General features: G+C 39.7%; 1 protein-coding gene across 2 annotated transcripts in view; it reads right to left on the bottom strand.

Annotated features, from left to right (window-relative positions):
- The window catches only part of CLPTM1L (CLPTM1 like), a 35,178-nt gene extending 19,762 nt beyond the window's left edge, over positions 1-15,416 (bottom strand). Inside the window, exons 1-8 of one of the 2 annotated variants that reach the window (XM_060774621.2) lie at positions 15,125-15,416; positions 9,304-9,404; positions 7,096-7,285; positions 6,506-6,651; positions 5,362-5,440; positions 4,371-4,488; positions 3,264-3,358; positions 1,042-1,126 (exon numbers count right to left, since the gene is read on the bottom strand). In XM_060774621.2, coding sequence (XP_060630604.2) covers positions 1,042-1,126; positions 3,264-3,358; positions 4,371-4,488; positions 5,362-5,440; positions 6,506-6,651; positions 7,096-7,285; positions 9,304-9,404; positions 15,125-15,400 — 1,090 coding nt within the window. In that variant the 5' untranslated portion in view covers positions 15,401-15,416. Of the gene's footprint in view, positions 1-1,041; positions 1,127-3,263; positions 3,359-4,370; positions 4,489-5,361; positions 5,441-6,505; positions 6,652-7,095; positions 7,286-9,303; positions 9,405-9,505; positions 9,529-15,124 lie in introns of those variants that run through there. The other variant, XM_067467558.1, reaches the window with a different exon arrangement.
- Between the last annotated feature and the right edge of the window lie 4,872 nt (positions 15,417-20,288).

Genomic DNA, 20,288 nt, shown 5'->3' on the forward strand with positions numbered 1-20,288 from the left:
AGAATCCAGAACTGGGGGATTACATTATCATAAGAAATCAGTGAATATAAACACAAAAAAAGTAAATAACAGTATGAGGTACATGAACTGGAAAACAGACCTTCACATTTAGCACCTTAAGATGACTGGGGAGCTTTGTTTTGTGGCTTTTGTTCTGGTATGTGTGAATGCTTGAAGCCCAGAGCAAAGGTTTTCAAATAAGGGTGAAATATTCCTTCTGACCGTAGAGAAGGCTGAGCGAAGGAAGATAGATGTTTTGAACTGTGGTGTTGGAGGAAAGTGCTGAGAGTGTCTTGGACAGCGAGAAGATCCAACCAGTCCATACTTCAAGAAGTAAAGTCTGACTGCTCATTGGAGGGAAGAATAGTAGAGGCCAAGATGAAGTACTTTGGCCACATCATGAGAAGAAAGGAAAGCTTAGAAAGACAATGATACTGGGGAAAATGGAAGGAAAAAGGAAGAGGGGCTGACCAAGGGCAAGATGAATGGATGGTATCCTTGAAGTGACTGGATTGACCTTGAAGGAGCTGGGGGTGGTGACGACCGACAGGGAGCTCTGGCGTGGACTGGTCCATGAAGTCACGAAGAGTCGGAAATGACTGAATGAATGAACAACATTCCTTCTGAACATTTTTTTGACTGAAGCAAATCTTGAAGCTAGCTACCTACCAGGCTGATATTCGTGATATTAGTGAATTCTGCGGACCGTACAACCAAGCAAAATACATCACTTTGGATGTGAGTAGGCCTTTCTCAAAACATTCCATCCTTACCACTAAAAGGAGTAACAAGATATTGAAGCCTGACAACCAAATACACAGTATATGATGAGGACATTTCAAGACAGTTTTGCTCTGTTTGACTTTCCCTTAAAATTTTATTTTTATCTGCTGATCCCCCCCTTGTCATTTGTGTTGTAATTTTATTAGCTGGGTTTATTTACGATTTTAATGGCTGACATGTTGCTGGAGGAAACAACCTGGCATTGTAGCAGCACGAAGACAGTACAGAATCCCTCTAAGGTCAAAAATGCATACATACCTGCTTTTGTGGACATGCCAATCATGCTCTTCTTTTTTTTCCAGAAGCTGATATCATTTTTAAATGCAAGGAAATCAAAGAGAAGCTGCAAATATAAAACGTCAACACACCATTAGCCCAGAACTTCCAGCAAAAGAGAGCAATATGATTAAAGTTATACAGTTAGCATATCTCACCACAGCGATTAGAGCCACAATATTGCTAAACTATGTTTGTAGCCTTTCATTTGTCTAAAAGAGAAAACCTTGCTCTTTATCTTCATGAATGCTGTTCTCCTATAAAGTCAGCAAGAGCTGCAAATTAACCGCAGCACATTTTGCTTACTGTGGATGTTTGACTAAGAAAAGTATGCACGTTGCAAAACTTTCTCACCAGGAATTTTAAGAGCAAACTATATTGAGAACTTTAGCATGTACAGGCAGTCCCCAAGTTACAAACAAGATAGGTTCTGTAGGTTTGTTCTAAGTTTAATTTGTACAGAAGTCAGAACAGGTACATTTTAAAAGTGGAACTCCAGCCAAATATGTATATGCATATTAGCTGTCAAAAGGTTGACATCCCTATAGCATTTGTTTTGCTGTCTGTGTCCCTGTTTAGAAGATTTCACCTTGGTTTCTGTCCCTGTCTTGTTGTAGAAACAAGGATTGATAAGAAAGCTTCAGTGGAGACACCTTTTCAACATAACTTTTTCAGGTGTAGATTTCTCTCACTTCCTGTTGTCTCATCCCCATTCTTAACTATGTATTTTGCAAGTCAGACGTTTGTAACTCAGGACTACCTGTATTTTAGATGCAGCAAAAACATACTTACATATCAGAATTCCCTAACAATCATTGTTATTATCCAAAATGACACATTCATATTCATAAAGCTGTATGCATAGCCTACATGAATATTTTTTAAAGAGTCATGGTTAAATTATTATTTATCTTCCACTTTAAAAATACTATTGTTTGATTCAAATAATCATGCCAGGCAAGCCTTGATTTACATAATTCTGCATGAAACATAGTAAAGATTCTTTGAAATGCTAAAAAAGTAAAGGGTGTTGTAGTCACAAAAAATGGTTAAAGCTCATATTACTGCTTGCTCTTTTTAAAGTTTAATTCTGCTATATTTTAATCTACAGCATTAAGTATCCCTTGCAGCTGATTTATGAGTGCAAGAGATTTACAAACATATTGAGTCTATCATAAAATGGAAATTTTTTTATGGTGAGACAGTTTCCCTACTGAATGGAATAAAAAATACTCAAATATACTACTACTTTTGTTTATATCAAAATAATTTTTATTCTGGTTCTTCTCCAATATCCCCGTATAAAGCTTTTATCAGTTATTCCTAAACTAGACAAATACTTTAGCTATGCAAACCATAGATCCATTTTCAATTAGATATTAGCTGCAATATTGGCAAATATATAAGTCCAGGTTGGTTTAATATATCATAGACAGTAACTGATAGTTCAAGTCAAGTTGCAAATTTGATTGCTTGAAATATTCCTGAACCTGCTGCCATTATCTGCCTTGAGGTTGTAAAGAGCTTTGATAAACAACTGGAAGTTAGTTTTTAAGAATGTAAAGACATTTGATTTTCCATCAGAATTTTTGAATGAATTCAGATTTTCTGCCTCTCTTCTAGGTTAAGTGATTACAAACAGGGTACATTCCACTTCTTTCACCTAAAAAATTCTCACAACAATGATGCCGTCTTTCTCCCTTAACGTGCGACTTACATATGGAAATTTAGGCATGTCCAATTAGGCAACATTTCTAGGTTCATAAATGGAGCACATGAATATAAGGCAGTGTTATATGTTAATGATCTTCCCATTCCAGAGTTTTCTTTATGAGAGTTTTTTGTTTTCTGGGCATAATATTCCTTACAAGTTGTTTGTCAACTAGTCATTTTGTTTGTTTCCATAAGCTATTAGATATATACAGGCATATTGGGTGCTCAGGATATTACTCAAAGGTTCAAAACAAATCTGTTTGCATCGCTTGCTGAAATATCTCTTGATTTAATTAGATGGGTATCATTTAAATTAAAGATTTGGTATAAGATTAATACATTTAAGAAGAATGTTCTATAACAGGTATTGTGTTTTTAAAGTATTCAAGTGTTTATTTTATGAAAATTAATACTGTACTTAGGAACTATATGTACAGATTTTACTTCTGTATTTTTCTCTCAAAAGGATTCACTATGCACAATCAACTTACATGAAAAGCTGCTACAAAGAATGTCAAAGCAAGAAAATAGAGGTTTGTATCCACAAAAATTCCCTTAACTTCATCAGCATCCTTTTCTGAAAAGCCTAGAAAAACAAACAGGAAATACATGAGCACAAGATGTTTCTGCAATTCTATGTAGCTTAGACTTGCAGCTATCACAACCCATACTATTTCTCGAGTAAGGAACCGTTTGACTCTAAATGACACGAGCCCTGTTCACCATGCGACAAGGATGATGGGAATTGCAACCTAATTGGAAAATGCAATGGTCTACTACGAATTGCTCTTTCCTCTTCTCCCACTTTCTAGATCACCTCGCCACCCCACTGCAGGCAATGGCCAACCAATAGAACCAATGTTGCACACAGAGACCTATGCGAAATGGAGGATAGGAGAGGACAGTAAGTGCCATCTTATGCTCCTGGGCCACCACAAGCCCAGGAAATGTGAGATGGCAGTGAAAACAGTTGTGGCCAGTTATGTCTTAAAACCAGCCCAACAATTTGCACTGGGCCAGAATGTGGACTATCCCAGCATTGATTAGCACAAGGCAAGGCAAGGCTGCATGAACAGATGAGCTTCATGCAGATGAAGTGGGCCCATTTGACAGGAAGCCACCCAAAGATAACCAGAATATGAGGAAAAAGACAAGTTTTTTAGTTCTTATTTCCATTATCTCCATCAGGTTTAGCCAATTGCTTTAATGGAGAAACATTTAGCAATTACATCCTGCCTTGCAATCTGAAATGGTACAAACCAGGAAGCATTTCACTTTTCTACCTGTTCTGTGGATATGTATTGTGTGCAAACAAAGGAGAACCAGGAGACTCTTTAAAGTCTCTAGAATGCAAAATGGCATCGTATCTTGAACAGCACAAACGCTAAAAATACCTAAAATAGAAAAGCTTTGCAATCTTCAGTATTTTTATTACAGGAATTTTTAAGCAGGCCGTGTTTAATAAGCCTACCACCACATCCAATGTCATTGCATGCAATGGCCAACGAGTAGAATAAATGCTGCACCGGGGGGCATGTTTAATTAATCTCTTTAATACACCCCATCACCCACCCAATCCAATAAAAACAGAACCTTACCAAACTGCTGCAAGGAGTACACAGCATCTTGCATGTGGATCCAAAATCTGAGTTTTCCTAACGATATTTGATCATATGACACTGTAAGTGGCAGCTCTGTTGTTGAACGGTTTATAATCTGAATTAGGTTTTGAGAATAACAAGATTCAGGCTGACATTTCTTTCAGAATGTATTCTATCTGTTTTCCAAACTATAGGTAAAAGGCTCACATCATACAATGGAGTGTTTTAAATCATTAAATTATGACCTTAAAAATCACTGTAGTCAAGCACAAAGGAAAAAATGGAAAACCGATTCATGAAATAGGGCTAATAAATAACATTAATACAGAAGCACAGAATAGGCATTAATACAGAGGCACAGAATACTGGAAAAGAATTAATACATTTAACAAAAACGAATAATGGGATATGATTTTAAATTTTTTAACATATTTAACATATTAGAAATATGGTTGTCTTACTAACATTAATGAAAAATATTAAGGATACAAAAATAGATTCACAGAGGCAAACAATATCCTTCATAAAATATATAACTCCTAAAATAATTGTTTCCTGAATTATATTTTGAAAATAACATTTAATCCAATAGTAGTTCAAATGATTCCACATTTGGTAGAAATTATATTTAATCTTCATCAAGAAGAGGTTGGTGATTCAAATATAAAGATACATTTGCTGTAATGTTTTAAATTTAATAGTTTTAATGGAACATATTTCATGTGTAATATTATTTAATATTATAGCTTACTAGGCTTTTGGTTATGTCTGTTTTTGATTATGTTATAAGTCACCTTGGGAGATACTATGGGGAGAAAATCAGGATATATATATATATGTGTGTGTGTGTGTGTGTGTGTGTATAAAATCCACATTGTTTTTTATTTTGCACAAATTTGTTTTACAATATTATTAACAAATTATTCTAAGTTATGCTAAGATCATAAAGGCTGAGGCATAAATACTTGAATAAATAAACAAAACTTACCATTAAATCCTTCACTCTGTTGCTCAACTGATCAATAAATAATATTGGAAGATAATGCACTGTCTTGCCCAACTGAACCCTATATTTTAACAAGAATTTTATTGTTAAAATATTGGTCTTTGAACAAGAATATCATGATTCAATAACTATTTCACCATACACATTTTTCAGTACAAAACAAAAAATCTATATGATTAACAGCAAGACTAAAAACTTAACTAACAGAGAGAGTAAGAGGGACAATACATTAATTTCCCCTTCTAAATATGTACAGAAATGGAGGGTTCTCTACTCAAGTCAGTGTCTCTCAGATCTGCAAAGCAAATTTCACTAATCTTTCATGGAGTGCATGGTATGTTCTTCCACTGTCAAACTAATGCAATTTAACATCACTTTAATTGCCACTGTAGTTTGGTGAAGCATTAGCACTCTTTTGAAGAAAGGGCTAAAGACCTAGTAAAACTAAAGCTTCCATTATGCCACAGAATTGAGCCATGGTAGTTTAAGTCATGCCAAACTGCATTAATTCGACTGTGTAAATGCACCCTTAGACTGCCAATTCCAAAGGCAAAAACATTACTATAAATGAGCACCACCTTAAGCAATGGAGCCAGACATGTCTGTTTTGGGATAGGGCACTGGGAGTTTCTTTTACCTTTCCTGTGAATGCAGCTCTCTTGCGGAAATGTAAGGTTCAAACAGTTAACTTCTGAAGTGTATTAGGTATTACATTTTATCTATTACATTTGTCTTATACCTTCCTAAAATCTTCAGGGCAATATACACAGTGTGATGTCATTTTAATTTCCAACTTTTGAAGAAAGGTAGATTGTGAGATGCTAGTTTCCTCAAGACAGCCCTGATCTAAATGCAGTGTTTTATCTAACACTCCCATGCTTCAGTGGGAAAGATTCAGTAGCAGTAGTACAACTGAGGGTAATCTACCAACGCATTAAAACAGATTTCCCAAAAAGCAGGTCACCTGCTAGAAATACTCAAAGACCGGTTAATTTTATAACATTCAACAAGCTTTCTCTTTTCTAAAATTAATCTGCATGTGTTGCCCCTAGGCCATTGTTCTGAAGTATTCAAATATTTTACTGCCTTTAGAACTAGCAACAAAAAAGCATCAATAGGAACTTACATTTTCATATATCTGTGCACATCAGCTGGGAGAGAAGACCCATCAAAGACAAAATCTTCCACCATAACATTTAAGGTCAACCTGGACCTCCAATGCGAGACGGGCTCATCTAGGGCATAAGTCTGCTTTTTTCCTGCTTCAATTTGCTTTTCAATTTAAGACAAAAGAGGCAAAAGCAAAAATGAAAGGTTTGGAAATCTGGGTTCACAGCAAGCCACACTAACATTACAATGTTTAGCACAATAACTGAGGAGCTAATACTAAACCAGGCTTTGACGGAAACAGAAGCAATGGTATTGAAATTTGAGCTGTTCCAAATGTCCATGACAAAGCCAATGTGACAATATTTATTGGGTTTGCACAAATTTGATTCACCGTTTCCAAGAAAATGGAGAAGATAGTAAGTAACTGTCATAGCCTTGCCTTCAATTTATTGTCCATGGCTACATTTTTAAAAGCATGGCCATTAGCAGGTGAGAACAAAGCAAGATACTGCCCAAAATGAATATTTTCAGTTTATACACAGAATGTTCTCAAATAACATCATAGCAATGTGCATACTGTAGAAAAACAAAGAGAAAAAATCTCACCTGCGTGACAGATTCTCCTGTAATAAGATTAATTTCTTCAGGTTTTGGTACCATGTATGTAGTCAGAGGGCTTACTATGTGCACTTGTTTGCCATCCTGCCAAGGCTGAATTCCAGCATGATGAAGAAATATGTAAGCATATAATGTTCCATTATTTCGTGTTTTCTTTGGTACAGATACATTAACTGTCCTAAAAACACAAAACATAAAAACACATTTTACAGTTTGCCTCAGGTTCAGTGATAGCAGTATTACTGCAGACACAATGAGTAACATTCAAATAATGAAAAAATACTAGTGTTTTAAATAAGGAAAGTAAGACCCCTTCGTGCCCATTCAACTAATTCAGAACTTTAGAAGGGCACCCTGAATACATATCTGTGGATACATACAGATAGACATACATAAATATGCAGACATATTCAAATATATACGATGTTCAGATATGTATGCATAGATACAAACTGACAGAAATATGAACACAAACAGACACAAATATAAACATACATACAAATATATGGGATGTCTTGGATGTTCATGTGAGGGACTCCCCTCACAATGAATGCTTTCACAGGCTTTTTCTTGGCAACTTGTGGGTGAACAGTCAAGGGAACCACTATAGGAGGTGAGGAGGAATGCTGCATGTGTGGAACTGTGTGCATGTGTTTCTCTGTACTTCTCAAGCTGTGTTTGCAGTTTGCCTTGTTCCCTGAACACTTTCTTGAGGGAGAAAAGCAGTTGCAAGAAACTATCCTACTGTACCTGTCCTAGAAAACGTTTCTTGGGAAAAGGGAAAAAAAACCACTCTGCATTTAACTCAGAACTATTTTGGAATGCCTCCTGTTAAAAAAAGGCTGGCATTGGATGTGTGTTTGGATGATAAAAAACACATTTCAATAACGTTGTAATTTTTAATCTTTCAATTTGTTAAACTTTTTTTTAAAGCTGATGTTTATACTTTTGGGGGGATTTTTGTGCTGATTCTTACTTGCATTGCTTGAAAGGTGTTAGCAGCATTGGGTGCATCTCTCTTTTTCTCTGTCTCAGAGAGCACTTCATTAAACTTCAACTAAAACCTGGAGCAGACCAAATCCCAGAGCCACCCCCCCCCCCCCGGTCATGCTCCCGTCCAGCTGGGTGATGCCAAGGTAGGCATGCATATATGCAATGCGCCCAGGATGGTCCCAATTTGGTGAGGAGAAGGAGCTTGTGCTATTGGGATGGTAGGGAAAATGAGTCTCTTTCTCACCTGAATGTACAGGCTTTTAAACTTTTGTATCTGGCAAAAGTGAAAAACTTCTGAGACCGTTTAGAAAAGACAGAATCAAAGCAGGATTCTCTACTTCTACATTTATAGGTGATTAAAGGCAGAAACTGGAGAGAGGGAATTTCCTCTTATTTCTTGGGTTTAAAAGAAGACTAGGGAAAGAAACTACTTTTCTCTAAGTAGAACTGAGCAGACAGGGTAAGGAAAGAAGGAGAAGCAGTTTATTTTCCTTTCCTATTGGATTTTTCAAAGAATAGCATCAAGCTAGGACTTCTGCACAATCCCAAACTGCATCTCTTTCTCCGCACCAAACTGCCACAAAGGAAACCAGGGTGGTCTTTCCATTGTGAAGAAACATGAGCACTAATCTAAGTCTTCTGCGAAATCTTCTGTACAAAAACAAAAAACCTCTCACAAATCTCTGCCATGTCACAAAAGTTAGTAAACAGGAAGGGGTCGGTGGTGATCACAAATATTGGGCTTTTCTGAAGAACTAAGCTAAATTCTGTAAAGGCTTTTCAACCTACACTGTGTGCAAACCAGACAATCAAAACAGACAAGCTTGGATCTATGTATATAATCTGGAAGTAAATCCTATTAACATCAATTTAATTGGCTAATTTACCTCTCAGTGAACATACTTAAAATGGGGGTCAGATTATCATTTTTGAAACCGATTTGAGATCAATGGGGGAAAAGCACAGAAATGTTTTAAACCAAACATAAAACAAAATGTTATGGCTAGATAACTGTCAGGGCATTTGATAATCTAGCCAAAGTTAAACACCTTCAAGACCCAGTCAGTTCAATGAAAGGGATTAAGCACTTGCTTATCTTTGTCACTAAAATAAATGAGTCTTAGAAGTACTTAAGACAGGCTTGTCAGAATACATGGCACTAAGTGGGAATCACTTTACAAACAATTTATGCATTCCTCATACCTTTCAAATTTTGACTCGACATCAAAATTCTCCACATTTAAAACCAGATCGATATTATTCTCAGCACCTATACTTGATCGGGTAGTTGTGTAAACACTTAGCTGAAACAGAAGAGAAACGATTAGTAAGAACTACAAAGTCATGTTTCAACCATACTATCTTGCTTGTTTGGTACAAAAAAAGCAACAATTTGTATTCTTACCATCCTAGAGCATTTATTTCCATTATTTTGGAGTGACACCCATATGTTGCTAGACCTCTCTGTCCCTTCTAATCCACATGTGTCTACCAAACTTCAGAAGAGCAAGAAGAACTATTAATCGTGCCTCTTCTTTTCCACATCACCCTAAGCAGCTTACAGAAATTGTGTCTCAGCAAATGATGCTCATAACCCCCATACTGTGCTTCTTGTTTGCCAAACTAGAAATAGGAGTTGTCAAGCAGCGGTGGGCCACAATATGTGGCTGATATACATCTTTCAACTTGTATAGGCTTGTTTAACTTGGTCCAAGGAACTGACCCTCTGTTCTGGATTCCTGATTTGACGATATGAGGTCTGAAGTGGGCACATAACATAGGAAGACTCATAAGTGTCATCTAAGGTAGTGGTTAGGGCTTCAGGGTAACGCATTAGAAGCATTTTCATTTGTTTGTCTTTATTAGGAAGGATCCTAATCAAATAAGCTATTAGGTAACTAAGATCCTTTAGCTTTAAAATTAATATTTTAGCTTATTTAACTAATTTAGGGGATGTCCTCATGATACTTGAGCAACATAGCTGCAACTGTTCTAGCAAAATCTGAAAAAGAGAAACCGTCTCAGATGTATACTTATAAGATTATTTCATCCCATGTGTGTTTGCCTGCATTTTAAGATCAGTTGGAGACACTCTGCACTAAATGTCTGGCCAGGACAGTAATCACAGGCAGTTCGGAGAATGTGTTCACTGCCTTCTCCTTGATTTTGTTTTATAATTGTTTTTTGGAAATCTTTCTGTTCCAGCAAGCATTTAATCTTATGGTTTGCCTGTGTTTTATGCTATAACACAGAGTATTTTTCTCCGCTGTAATCCATTTTTAGTGTTTTTTTATTGCTTCATTCCTTGCTTAAATGCAAATCATCCTGTGTGACTGTTCTAGACATAAAGCATATGGTATATATCTCTTCATTAAGGAAATAAGGCATGGCTATTCATCCCACATTTAGGATGGGGGGAAAATCACACTACAGGAAGCCCCCGAATTACAAACATCCGACTCCTGGTAAAGAACGGGGATGAGACAACAGGAAGTGAAAGAAATCTACACCTAGAAAGGGAATTCAGTCCTGAAAGAGTTATTATGGGGAAAGGTGGTTCAACTAAAGCTTTATCACCAATGCTTGTTTCCACAAGAATCCAATTTTTTTCAAAATCCAATGTTCACAGGGACAGAAAGTGAGGTGAAATCTTCTGAACAAGGGCACAGACAGCAAAACAACACCACAGGTGTGTTCACCCTTCCCTATGCTATCCAAAGTTTATATACTGGCTGGAATGACATTTAAAAATGTAGAACAAACCTACAAGAACCATCTTGTTTGTAACATGGGGACTGCCTGTATACGTCTTTGCAGTGGTTTCCATCTTTCAATGTTCCCCTTAACACTGTGGGACAAAACTGAACAGAAGGGAAACATATGCTTCATTGCACTTGGTCAGGCATGGCCAATCACAGAAGTGAACAGACTCTGGCCATGTACAAATGTTGTAGGCTACAATTCAGAGGAAAGAACTGGTAAGTACCTCTGAGGATTCCTTGCCTAAGGTTGCGATAAGTCAACAGGTGACTTGAAGGTGCACAGTCAGCAGTGTACTGATGCATACTAAATAAGCCAAGGAACTCTACTTTACAGTTTGTTGTTGGTTTTTAACTAGTTGCTTTCCTCTTCTTTTCGTCTTCCTGTTCAACTAACAAACCAAAGGAGGAAACCTCCAAAAGAGAAATACATCCAGGAGGGAAAAACAGCACCCACATTTAGTCGACACAACAAATCAGAAACAAAGATTTGTTTGTCGCTTCTGCAAAAGAAGAGGCATGCACCAGCAACCTAATAATAGGCGACAACCCAGGATTATTGCTGTTCCATGGCTTGTCAGGTCATCTGAATCCAGTCTCTGACTCATCACTGTGTTTTGGGCAGTGATTTCCTCATCACCATCAGGGCTTTCTGGTGTTTTGGGGGAACAGAATTTGCTTGCTTTTGCAAACGTATGCACTTGGATTATTTGCATCAGAGATTTTAAATGTCGCTCTCTTTGTTGTGTACTTGCTTTTCTAAAAATGAAGCCTCTTCAGCCCACATTGTGATAGATAAGTCTGTGGGTGATGGGGACATGTCATTGTGTTCACTTCCTTATTTATCATTGTACAATTCAATGTAAAACATATAGATATCTTCCTACTCATTTTTCTATTTATGATTATTAATTATCAGACTAATATTTATGACTTTCGATTTCTGACAACACAGCATGCTGATACAAATGGTCTGAGTACAGAGAAGAACTCCTTAAACACCCCAGGGGAAGAAGGAGAGGGATACTCAATAACTAACCCTGCCATCATTCTGTTTTCCTTCTTTCTTAGGCAGCCCCTACAATGATAGAAATTAGCAAGTGCTTTTCTCTGATATGCTGATGTAGTAAAAATAATTAGTTACTGAACAAATAGATATGTTCTGGCCTATGTATAAAAACTCATATGGTAACAGTGGGAAAATGCAAGATACTTACTTTTAAATATTTCCTGTTGCTTTCAGACTGCCTAAACATTTAAAATATTGACCCATTTTTGTGTTGAGACTACGTAAACACAGGCCACACTAGTACCCATGCTTGTCAGTTTCCCCACCATTTTGGACACTGCTGTATCTTGGTAACCCACACATTTGAAGTACCATTGCCTCTTCAGCCCACATTGTGATAGATAAGTCTGTGGGTGAATAGATAAGTCTATTTGTGAAATGTATGTGCGTGCAAAAAAACCTATGTTAAATCCCTGCTCCAACAATTAAATTCTAACAACCAAATACATAAAATAAGGTGCCAACTTCCAATTATTATTGACAACATAATCATGTGCAATTTTTCAGTTGGAAACTGAAGTGTCTACCACTGATTGGTTCATTGAATCCAAGCCCTGCCAAAAAGGAGCAAAGAGAAGAAGCTGTGTCATTGTTAGACCTTGGACTTTATATGAACAAGATTACTTCTGATGACCACGTGAAAACTTAACGAGTGCTAAATCCACAGACTCCATTGCCAGGATATCTATTTTCTGTGGATAAGAAAAGGCAACTAAGGGCAGTTCCACACAGCCATATAACCCAGAATATCAAGGCAGAAAATCCCACTATATTTGCTTTGAACTGGGTTATCTGAGTCCACGCTGCCATATAATCCAATTCAAAGAAGATAATGTGGGATTTTATTCAGCTGTGTGGAAAAGGTCTTAGTTTTCAACTCAAATGGTTCAACTGATTTCCCTGGTTAGCCTACTCATTGCATGTAGAGATGACGGCCAAGAAGTTTCAACTGGTACAACGGGCAGCAGCCGCCCATTGGAGCCTTCCTTACTGGAACAAACTACAGGGAGAATACAACGACCCTATTAAAACAGCTTCATTGGCTGCCAATAAATTACCGAGCCAAATTCAAGGTGCAGGTCATGACCTATAAAGCCCTAAATGGTTCGGGCCCCACCTTTCTCCGTGATCGCATCTCCTTCTATGAACTGGCGCGAACTCTAAGATCTTCTGGGGAGGGCCTCCTTTTGCTCCCACCCCCATCATAAGTATGGTTGGTGGGGATGAGAGAGCGGGCCTTCTCGGTGGTGGCCCCCTGCTATTGCCATTAGCGTGTTATAGCACTGTACTTAATTCCCAGCCCCCTCATATTTTGAGTTTGCACTAGCATTGGCTTTTTAATTCCTGTGAATAGGCAGGATTATTTTTAATATACATGTTATTTTGATAATTTTATGCTTATGTTGTTTTGTTAATTTAATGTTAAGAAAACTCCCAGCAATATGTCCCTAAATGCACTTTATCAATGATCTAGGATTGTGTGCATGCCCTTTCCTCTCCGAAATTCTATGCTAGTTCTATATTTCACCTGGTCATGCTCAGCATTATTTTTTTAAATTTTAATTATTACACTGTCCCAGCCATAGGTTTTTAAGTGTTGTTGTGCTATTGTTAATGCTTACTGCTTATTTTTTGTTTATGACTTTCATTTTATTGTTTTGTATTGCTGTTATTGTTGTTTTGCTGATGTATTGTAGGCTCGGCCTCATGTAAGCCGCACCGAGTCCCTTGGGGAGGTGGTAGGGGGGTACAAATAAAGTTTTATTTTATTATTATTATTATTATTATTATTATTATTATGCGGTTTACTTTGTACGTTTTTATTATTATTATTTTATTATTATTAAACTTTATTTGTACCCTGCTAGCATCTCCCGAAGGACTCAATGCGGCTTACAAAGGCCAAGGCCTCAACACAACAACAGCAAACAATAACAATACAATACAAAGCAAAAATTAAAACATAAGCAATGACAAAAACATTACACTATTACACATTAAAAACAGGCCGGGGCAATGATGGGTACAGGTTAAAAAGTGCTGGATGTGACGGTGGTATGTTGAAATTCTGGGCAAGTGCAATGTGCAGAGAGTCTTAACTCTAATAAAGTGTTTCTGGGGCATGGTGCTGGGGGGTTATCCTATTCTGGGAAGGCACATCTGAATAGCCAGGTCTTCAAGTTCTTCCTAAAGACTGCCAACGTGGGTGCTAGTCTAATGTCTTTGGGGAGGGTGTTCCAGAGTCAGGGGGCAACCACAGAGAAGGCCCTGTCCCTCGTCCCCACCAAACGCGCCTGTGACGCAGGTGGGATCACGAGCAGGGCCTCTCCGGATGAACGAAGGGAGCGCGTGGGTTCATAAACGGAGATGCGGTCACACAGGTAGGCAGGTCCCAAACCGTTCAGGGCTTTGTAGGTAAGCACCTGCACCTTGAATTGGGCTCGGTAGGTAAATGGCAGCCAATGGAGCTCCTTAAACAGGAGGGTTGACCTCTCTCTGTAAGGAGCGCCAGTTAACATCCTGGCCAGTTAACGTTTTGGAGATGTTACTTGGAAACTGCCCTGAGTTTCATTTTATATTATTTTATTTATGTACAAGGTGCACTCTGGAAGTACGGTGTGGTGTTTGGAAGAGACGTTGGAGGTAAAGATGGTTATCAGCAGCTTGGTACACTGGTTGCTAAACCATTTGTGAAATGGGAAAATGCAATCGAAGTTTTTTGTCAGACATCAAAAAAACAGAACACCACCAGGACAACTTGTGCTTGGCTGAAAACTAATTCACTGTGGAAAATGTCTAGATAATAAAAGAAGAAATCAGAAAGAAGCTTATGCCGGTTGTGGAAACTATGGTCCTTTGTGGGCAAAACGAAGGGGCTTTAAGAGGGAGCAATGATTCAGGAGCTATGACCTGGGATGGATCTTTGCACAATGATGGTCATTTCAGGATCAGATCAGGAGACACTGGCCTGAAAAGTCATCTGGGGGGAAAAAGGTTCAAACCCCTCCCGAATTATTATTTTTCTGGCGAAGGGCCTGCTGCCTCATCCCCAAGCTAGGTCCCAGCCAAGACCTTTTAGGACTGTATCCACACTGCATTAGCACACCAACTTCGATGGCTCAATGCTACAGAGTGCTGAAACCTGCAGTGTTGGGAGGGAGGGAGGGAGGGGGAAGTTGGGGAGCGCGCGCCTCACCTGGAGCTTGGGCCTGCGCGCCAGGTAAGGCCGGATGCAGCCGTCGTGGCCGCCGGGCGCTCCTTCCCGGTTGGCGGCGAGGCAGGGCCGCGTGTGGACGATGCCGTACATGACCCAGCAGGTGTGCGCCACGTAGACGGCGAAGAGCCCCACCGCCAGCCCCGTCAGAGAGCTGCGCCGAGGCAGCATGGCCCCCCCCGCGCCGCCAAGGCAGCGCCCGCCGCCGGCATCCACCACCCGCCGCCTCAGGCCCAGGAGGAGCAGGCAGCCGCGCATGCGCCCCAACACCCAGCGCGAGCCCAGGCACCGCCGTCCGCTGAGCCGGCCTGCTGCCCTCCCTCTCGCTCTCAGCTCCGCGAGCATGCCGGGAAATGTAGTCTCGGCGCGCTTCAATAGGAAAAGCCATTTCCTGTTCTCTCACACTGGTACCAGCTGGGCGGGAAATGCAGCCTCCTCCACAGCTCAGCCCAACTCATTATATATTACATGTAATATTACTAATAATATTGCGGTATAGTGGTATAGTACAGTAGAATAATATATAATACTAAGAGCTCCCTCTTTCCTTCTTTTCTTTCCTTCTCTCCTTCCTTCCCTACCTCTTTCCTTCCTTCCCTTGTTGCTTCCATCCTTCTTTCTCTCTTTTCTTCTTTCCTTCCCTCCTTCTTTCCTTTCTTCCCTTTTTTCTTTCCTTCTCCTTCCTTCTCAACCTCTTTTCTTCCTTCCTTTTTGCTTCCATCCTTCTTTCTCTTTCCTTCCCTCCTTCTTCCCTTTCTTCCCTTTTTTCTTTCCTTCTTCCTTCTCAACCTCTTTTCTTCCCTTTTTGCTTCCATCTTTCTTTCTCTCTTTCCTTCTTTCCTTCCCTCCTTCTTTCCTTCCCTTTTTTCTTTCCTTCTCTCCTTCTCTACCTCTTTCCTTCCTGGCGTCCTTTATTGTTTCCTTCCACTTCCTCTCCTTCCTTCCTTCCTTCGCTTTTTGCTTCCATCCTTCCTTCTCTCTTTCCTTCCTTCTTTCCCTCCCTCCCTCCCTTTTTTCTTTCCTTCTCTCCTTCCTTCTCTACCTCTTCCCTTCCTGCCTTTTTCTTTTCCTTCCACATTCTTTCTTCCTTCTCTCCTTCCTTCCTTTGCTTTTTGCTTCCTTCTTTCCTTCCTTCCCTCCCTTCCCTTCCTTCCCTTCTTCCTTCTCTACCTCTTTCCTCCCTCCCTGCCTTTTTCTTTTCCTCCCACTTTCTCTCCTTTCTTCCTTCTATGCCTCCTCCCTCCCTTCCTTCACTTTTTGTTTCCATCCTCCCTCCCTTCCTTCACTTTTTTCTTTCCTTCTCTCCTTCCTTCTCTACCTCCTCCCTTCCTGCCTCTCCTTTTCTTTTCCTTCCACATTCTTTCTTCCTTCTCTCCTTCCTTCCTTCCTTCCTTCCTTCCTTCCTTCACTTCTTGCTTCCATCCTTCCTTCCTTCACTTTTTGCTTCCATCCTTCCTTCTTTCCTTCCCTCCCTTTCCTTCCTTCCCTTCTTCCTTCTCTACCTCTTTCCTCCCTCCCTCCCTTTTTCTTTTCCTTCCACTTTCTCTCCTTTCTTACTTCTATACCTCCTCCTTCCCTTCCTTCACTTTTTGCTTCCACCCTTCCGTCTTTCCTTCTCTCCTTCTTTCCTTCCTTCCCTTTTCTTCCCTTCTCTCCTTCCTTCTCTACCTCTTTCCTTCCTGCCTCCCTTTTTCTTTTCCTTCCACTTTCTCTCCTTTTTTCCCTTCTCTACCTCTTTCCTTCCTTCTTTCGTTTTTTGCTTCCTTCCCTCCCTCTTTCCTTCCTTTTTTCTTTCCTTCTCTCCTTCCTTCTCTATCTCTTTCCTCCCTGCCTGCCTTCTTTTTTCTTTTCCTTCCACTTTCTCTCCTTTCATCCTTCTCTCTTTCCTTCCTTCCTTCGCTTTTTGCTTCCATCCTTCCTTCTTTCCTTTCCTCCCTTTCTTTCCTTCCATTTTTTCCTTCTCTCCTTCCTTCTCTACCTCTTTTCTTCCTGCCTTCCTTTTTCTTTTCCCTCCACTTTCTCTCCTTTCTTCCTTCTATACCTCCTCCCTCCCTCCCTCCCTCCCTCCCTCCCTCCCTCCCTCCCTCCCTCCTTCCTTCCTTCCTTCCTTCCTTCCTTCCTTCCTTCCTGTAACAGTTCTTGGAAGGATCCTGCTTTGATAAAAATCAAGGACTGAAAGCAGGAAAGAAGGAAAAGTAAATCTCCAATTGGGGTTCGTTGGGAAGGGAGACCATACAAGTGCTCTTCTTGTGGGAAAAAGCTTGATGTTGCTAGAAAGGTCAATCAGGCATCAGAAAAATCATACCAGAGTGAAATCGCACAAACATGGCTAGTTTGTGAAAGGCTTCAGCCAGAGAAACCACCTGAGGTAACACAAGAAAAAGCACACATCTGCATTTTGGATAGATTAGGAATCACCTGATTTTTCCTGTAATAGGCAATAAGAGCACCTAAACCTTCAGAGAGCTTCTGTTGTGCCATTTCAAAGCTCCCTGCTTCAGCGGTGATGGCACAATCGTCCTTTCTGGCAGTGGCTGGTCATTTGTGTAAATGTTAAACAGTGACGGAGGAATCACGCTCCCCTGAGGCGGGCCGTTCTTCTGTTTTTTGCCATCTGCTTTTCTAACCCTGGAACTCAACAAAACTTCTCCTGTTTTGTAGCAGATTTCCCATGAAGCAGGTGTGGTGGTAATCCTTTGTGATATTATGAATTTTTCTCAGGAGGAGGCAATGAGTTACAGTAAAAGGAAATGAGCAGAAGACCAAGTGTTTAACTTTGTGGTTTTTATACATTATAACTGTATTCTCAATTTGCTTCTGACGCAATAAATAAATACTGTAACTACCCACCAATGTTGCATGGTTTTGTAGTCTGATGAGAAGCCTGACATGGAATACTCCCATTGGGTCGCTGTGAGTTTTTCAGACTGTATGGCCATGTTCCAGTAGCATTCTCTCCTAAAGTTTTGCCTGGATCTGCAGCAGGCACCCTCAGGTCCCTTCCACACAGCTGAATAAAATCGCACATTATCTGCTTTGAACTGAAATATATGGCAGTGTGAACTCAGATAACCCAGTTCAAAGCAAATATAGTGGGATTTTCTGCCTTGATATTGTGGGTTATATTGCTATGTGGAAGGGCCCTCAGAGTTTTGTTCAGAGGTATGTTGGAAATGAGGCAAGTGGGGTGTATATATATCTGTGGAGGGTGGGATAAAGAACCCTTGTCTGTTTGGAGCAAGTGTGAATGTTGCAATTGGCAAGCTTAGCATTGAGTAACATTACAACTGCAAAGTCAATCAGTGAGAGTATTTGCAAAGAGGTGGCCTGGCTGTTGTTGCCTGCGGGCATCCTCTGTTTGGGAAGCATTAACTGGCAGTTTGATTGTTTTCTGTCTGGAATTCTCCTGTTTCTGAGTGGTGTTCTTTATTTACTGTGTTGATTCTGGTGTTTTTTTAAAACATCTAATCAGATTTTGTTCATTTTCATGGTTTCCTCCTTTCTTCATGCTAAGTGTAGTTTTTGGGTTATGACATAATTGAGCTTAACAGCAGTGGTTTGATATGCAACAGTGCAAGTAGGGACCTGAATCCAGGATATGTGTGCAATTTATGAGAACTTTTATAGGATACTTGTAAATCCTTAACCAACAGGATCATGTCATTGTACGCATACTTTACAATTAAATGAAATTTCTTTCATTGGAAGAGCTGAAAGCAAATTGTAGACATCCATGGATTTCAGTGGTAGAGCTAAAAGCAAATTGCAGTTGAGTTGTACTGGACTTTTCTGTGGTTTTCAAACTGGCTGGTACAGAAGTAATCAGGTTTGGGATGATTAACAGTAGTTCTCAAGATCAGGGTTTCTTAAACTTTTTCCACCCATGATCCCCTCTCTGCCCAAATAATTCTGACATACCCCAGGTATATAGATATATAAAACAGGTATGTAATCAAACATTGATGATAACAAACCTGCATTTGCAAGGCTTGCTTAAACAGTCTGATTTTCCTTTTTGTGGCGTTAAGCTGAAGCATCTTCTGCAGAGTCTACTATAAAGATTGCATCACAAATTTGTGTAAATGTCTAAAACAAACACTAGGTGGCATTCAGAAACCTTTTCCTGTTGCCGTTTTTGGAGGGTCCCCATCTTTGAGCTGAGGAGACCCAATTTGGGCCAAGGATTTACAGTTTAAGAAGCAGTGCTCTAGATGGACCTGGAATGTATCACTCAGCTGCATTGCCATTGCTGAGGAGAGACCAAAAACATCTAGTGTAGGCATGGGCAAACTTTGGCCCTCCAGGTGTTTTGGACTTCAACTCCCACAATTCCTCACAGGTGGTAGGAACTGAAGTCTAAAACACCTGGAGGGCTGAAGTTTGCCTATACCTGATCTAGTGACTTACTGTTTTCCACTCTGAGAGAAGTCAACTGTTGTGTACTCCTCATCTGAGAAGGAGGAGGTTAGAACAGGAGGCTGAAGATGTAGGAGTTGGGAATTTGGGGCCAAGTGTTGAGGAAGAAGAGGGCAAGGAAAACATGTTGCCAGTTCTGTTTCAGAAACGCTGACGGGTGAAACAAGAAAGGAGAAGTTCAGCTAGAATTGCTACAAGGATGCTGAGCAATCAAACCTTGCTCTAGGAACTGTGCTGGTAACTTGAAGGCTATGAAAGAGCAGTAAAGCAAGTAGTCAATGCTGGCAGCAACCGTTCTACTTAGTGTTTTTGTGCTCTGGTTTCCTTGCTTGCAGCTCCAGCGTCTGCTAGTGTCTCACAAATACTTTTTGCCAAACACTCTTGTTTCATGTTTGATGTAAGACTTTTGCTTTACTTTTGGGATTTACCTTCTGTTCCTTTGCTGCTGTTTGTTACAGTAGTATCATTTTGCTGAAGTAAAGCTTTTTTAGTTGCTTAACCCTTGTAAGGCTGTTTCTGGGGCAAAACAGGACATCAACCCAGGTATTTATATTCCAAGTCTAGATATATGACAATAAATTGCACTAGTATAGAAATTTCCCTTTACAGGACATAACATCTTCAGATACCACTTATAACCAGCCATCCCAGAGCCAGGAGTACAACAGTGAGTAGATTTTGTCAGTCCTGATCACAAAGTTAAAAATATACTCTCTTCATGATTTTCTTT

Source organism: Anolis sagrei, chromosome 4 (genome assembly GCF_037176765.1).
Source record: "Anolis sagrei isolate rAnoSag1 chromosome 4, rAnoSag1.mat, whole genome shotgun sequence".
Taxonomy (NCBI): Eukaryota; Metazoa; Chordata; class Lepidosauria; order Squamata; family Dactyloidae; genus Anolis; species Anolis sagrei.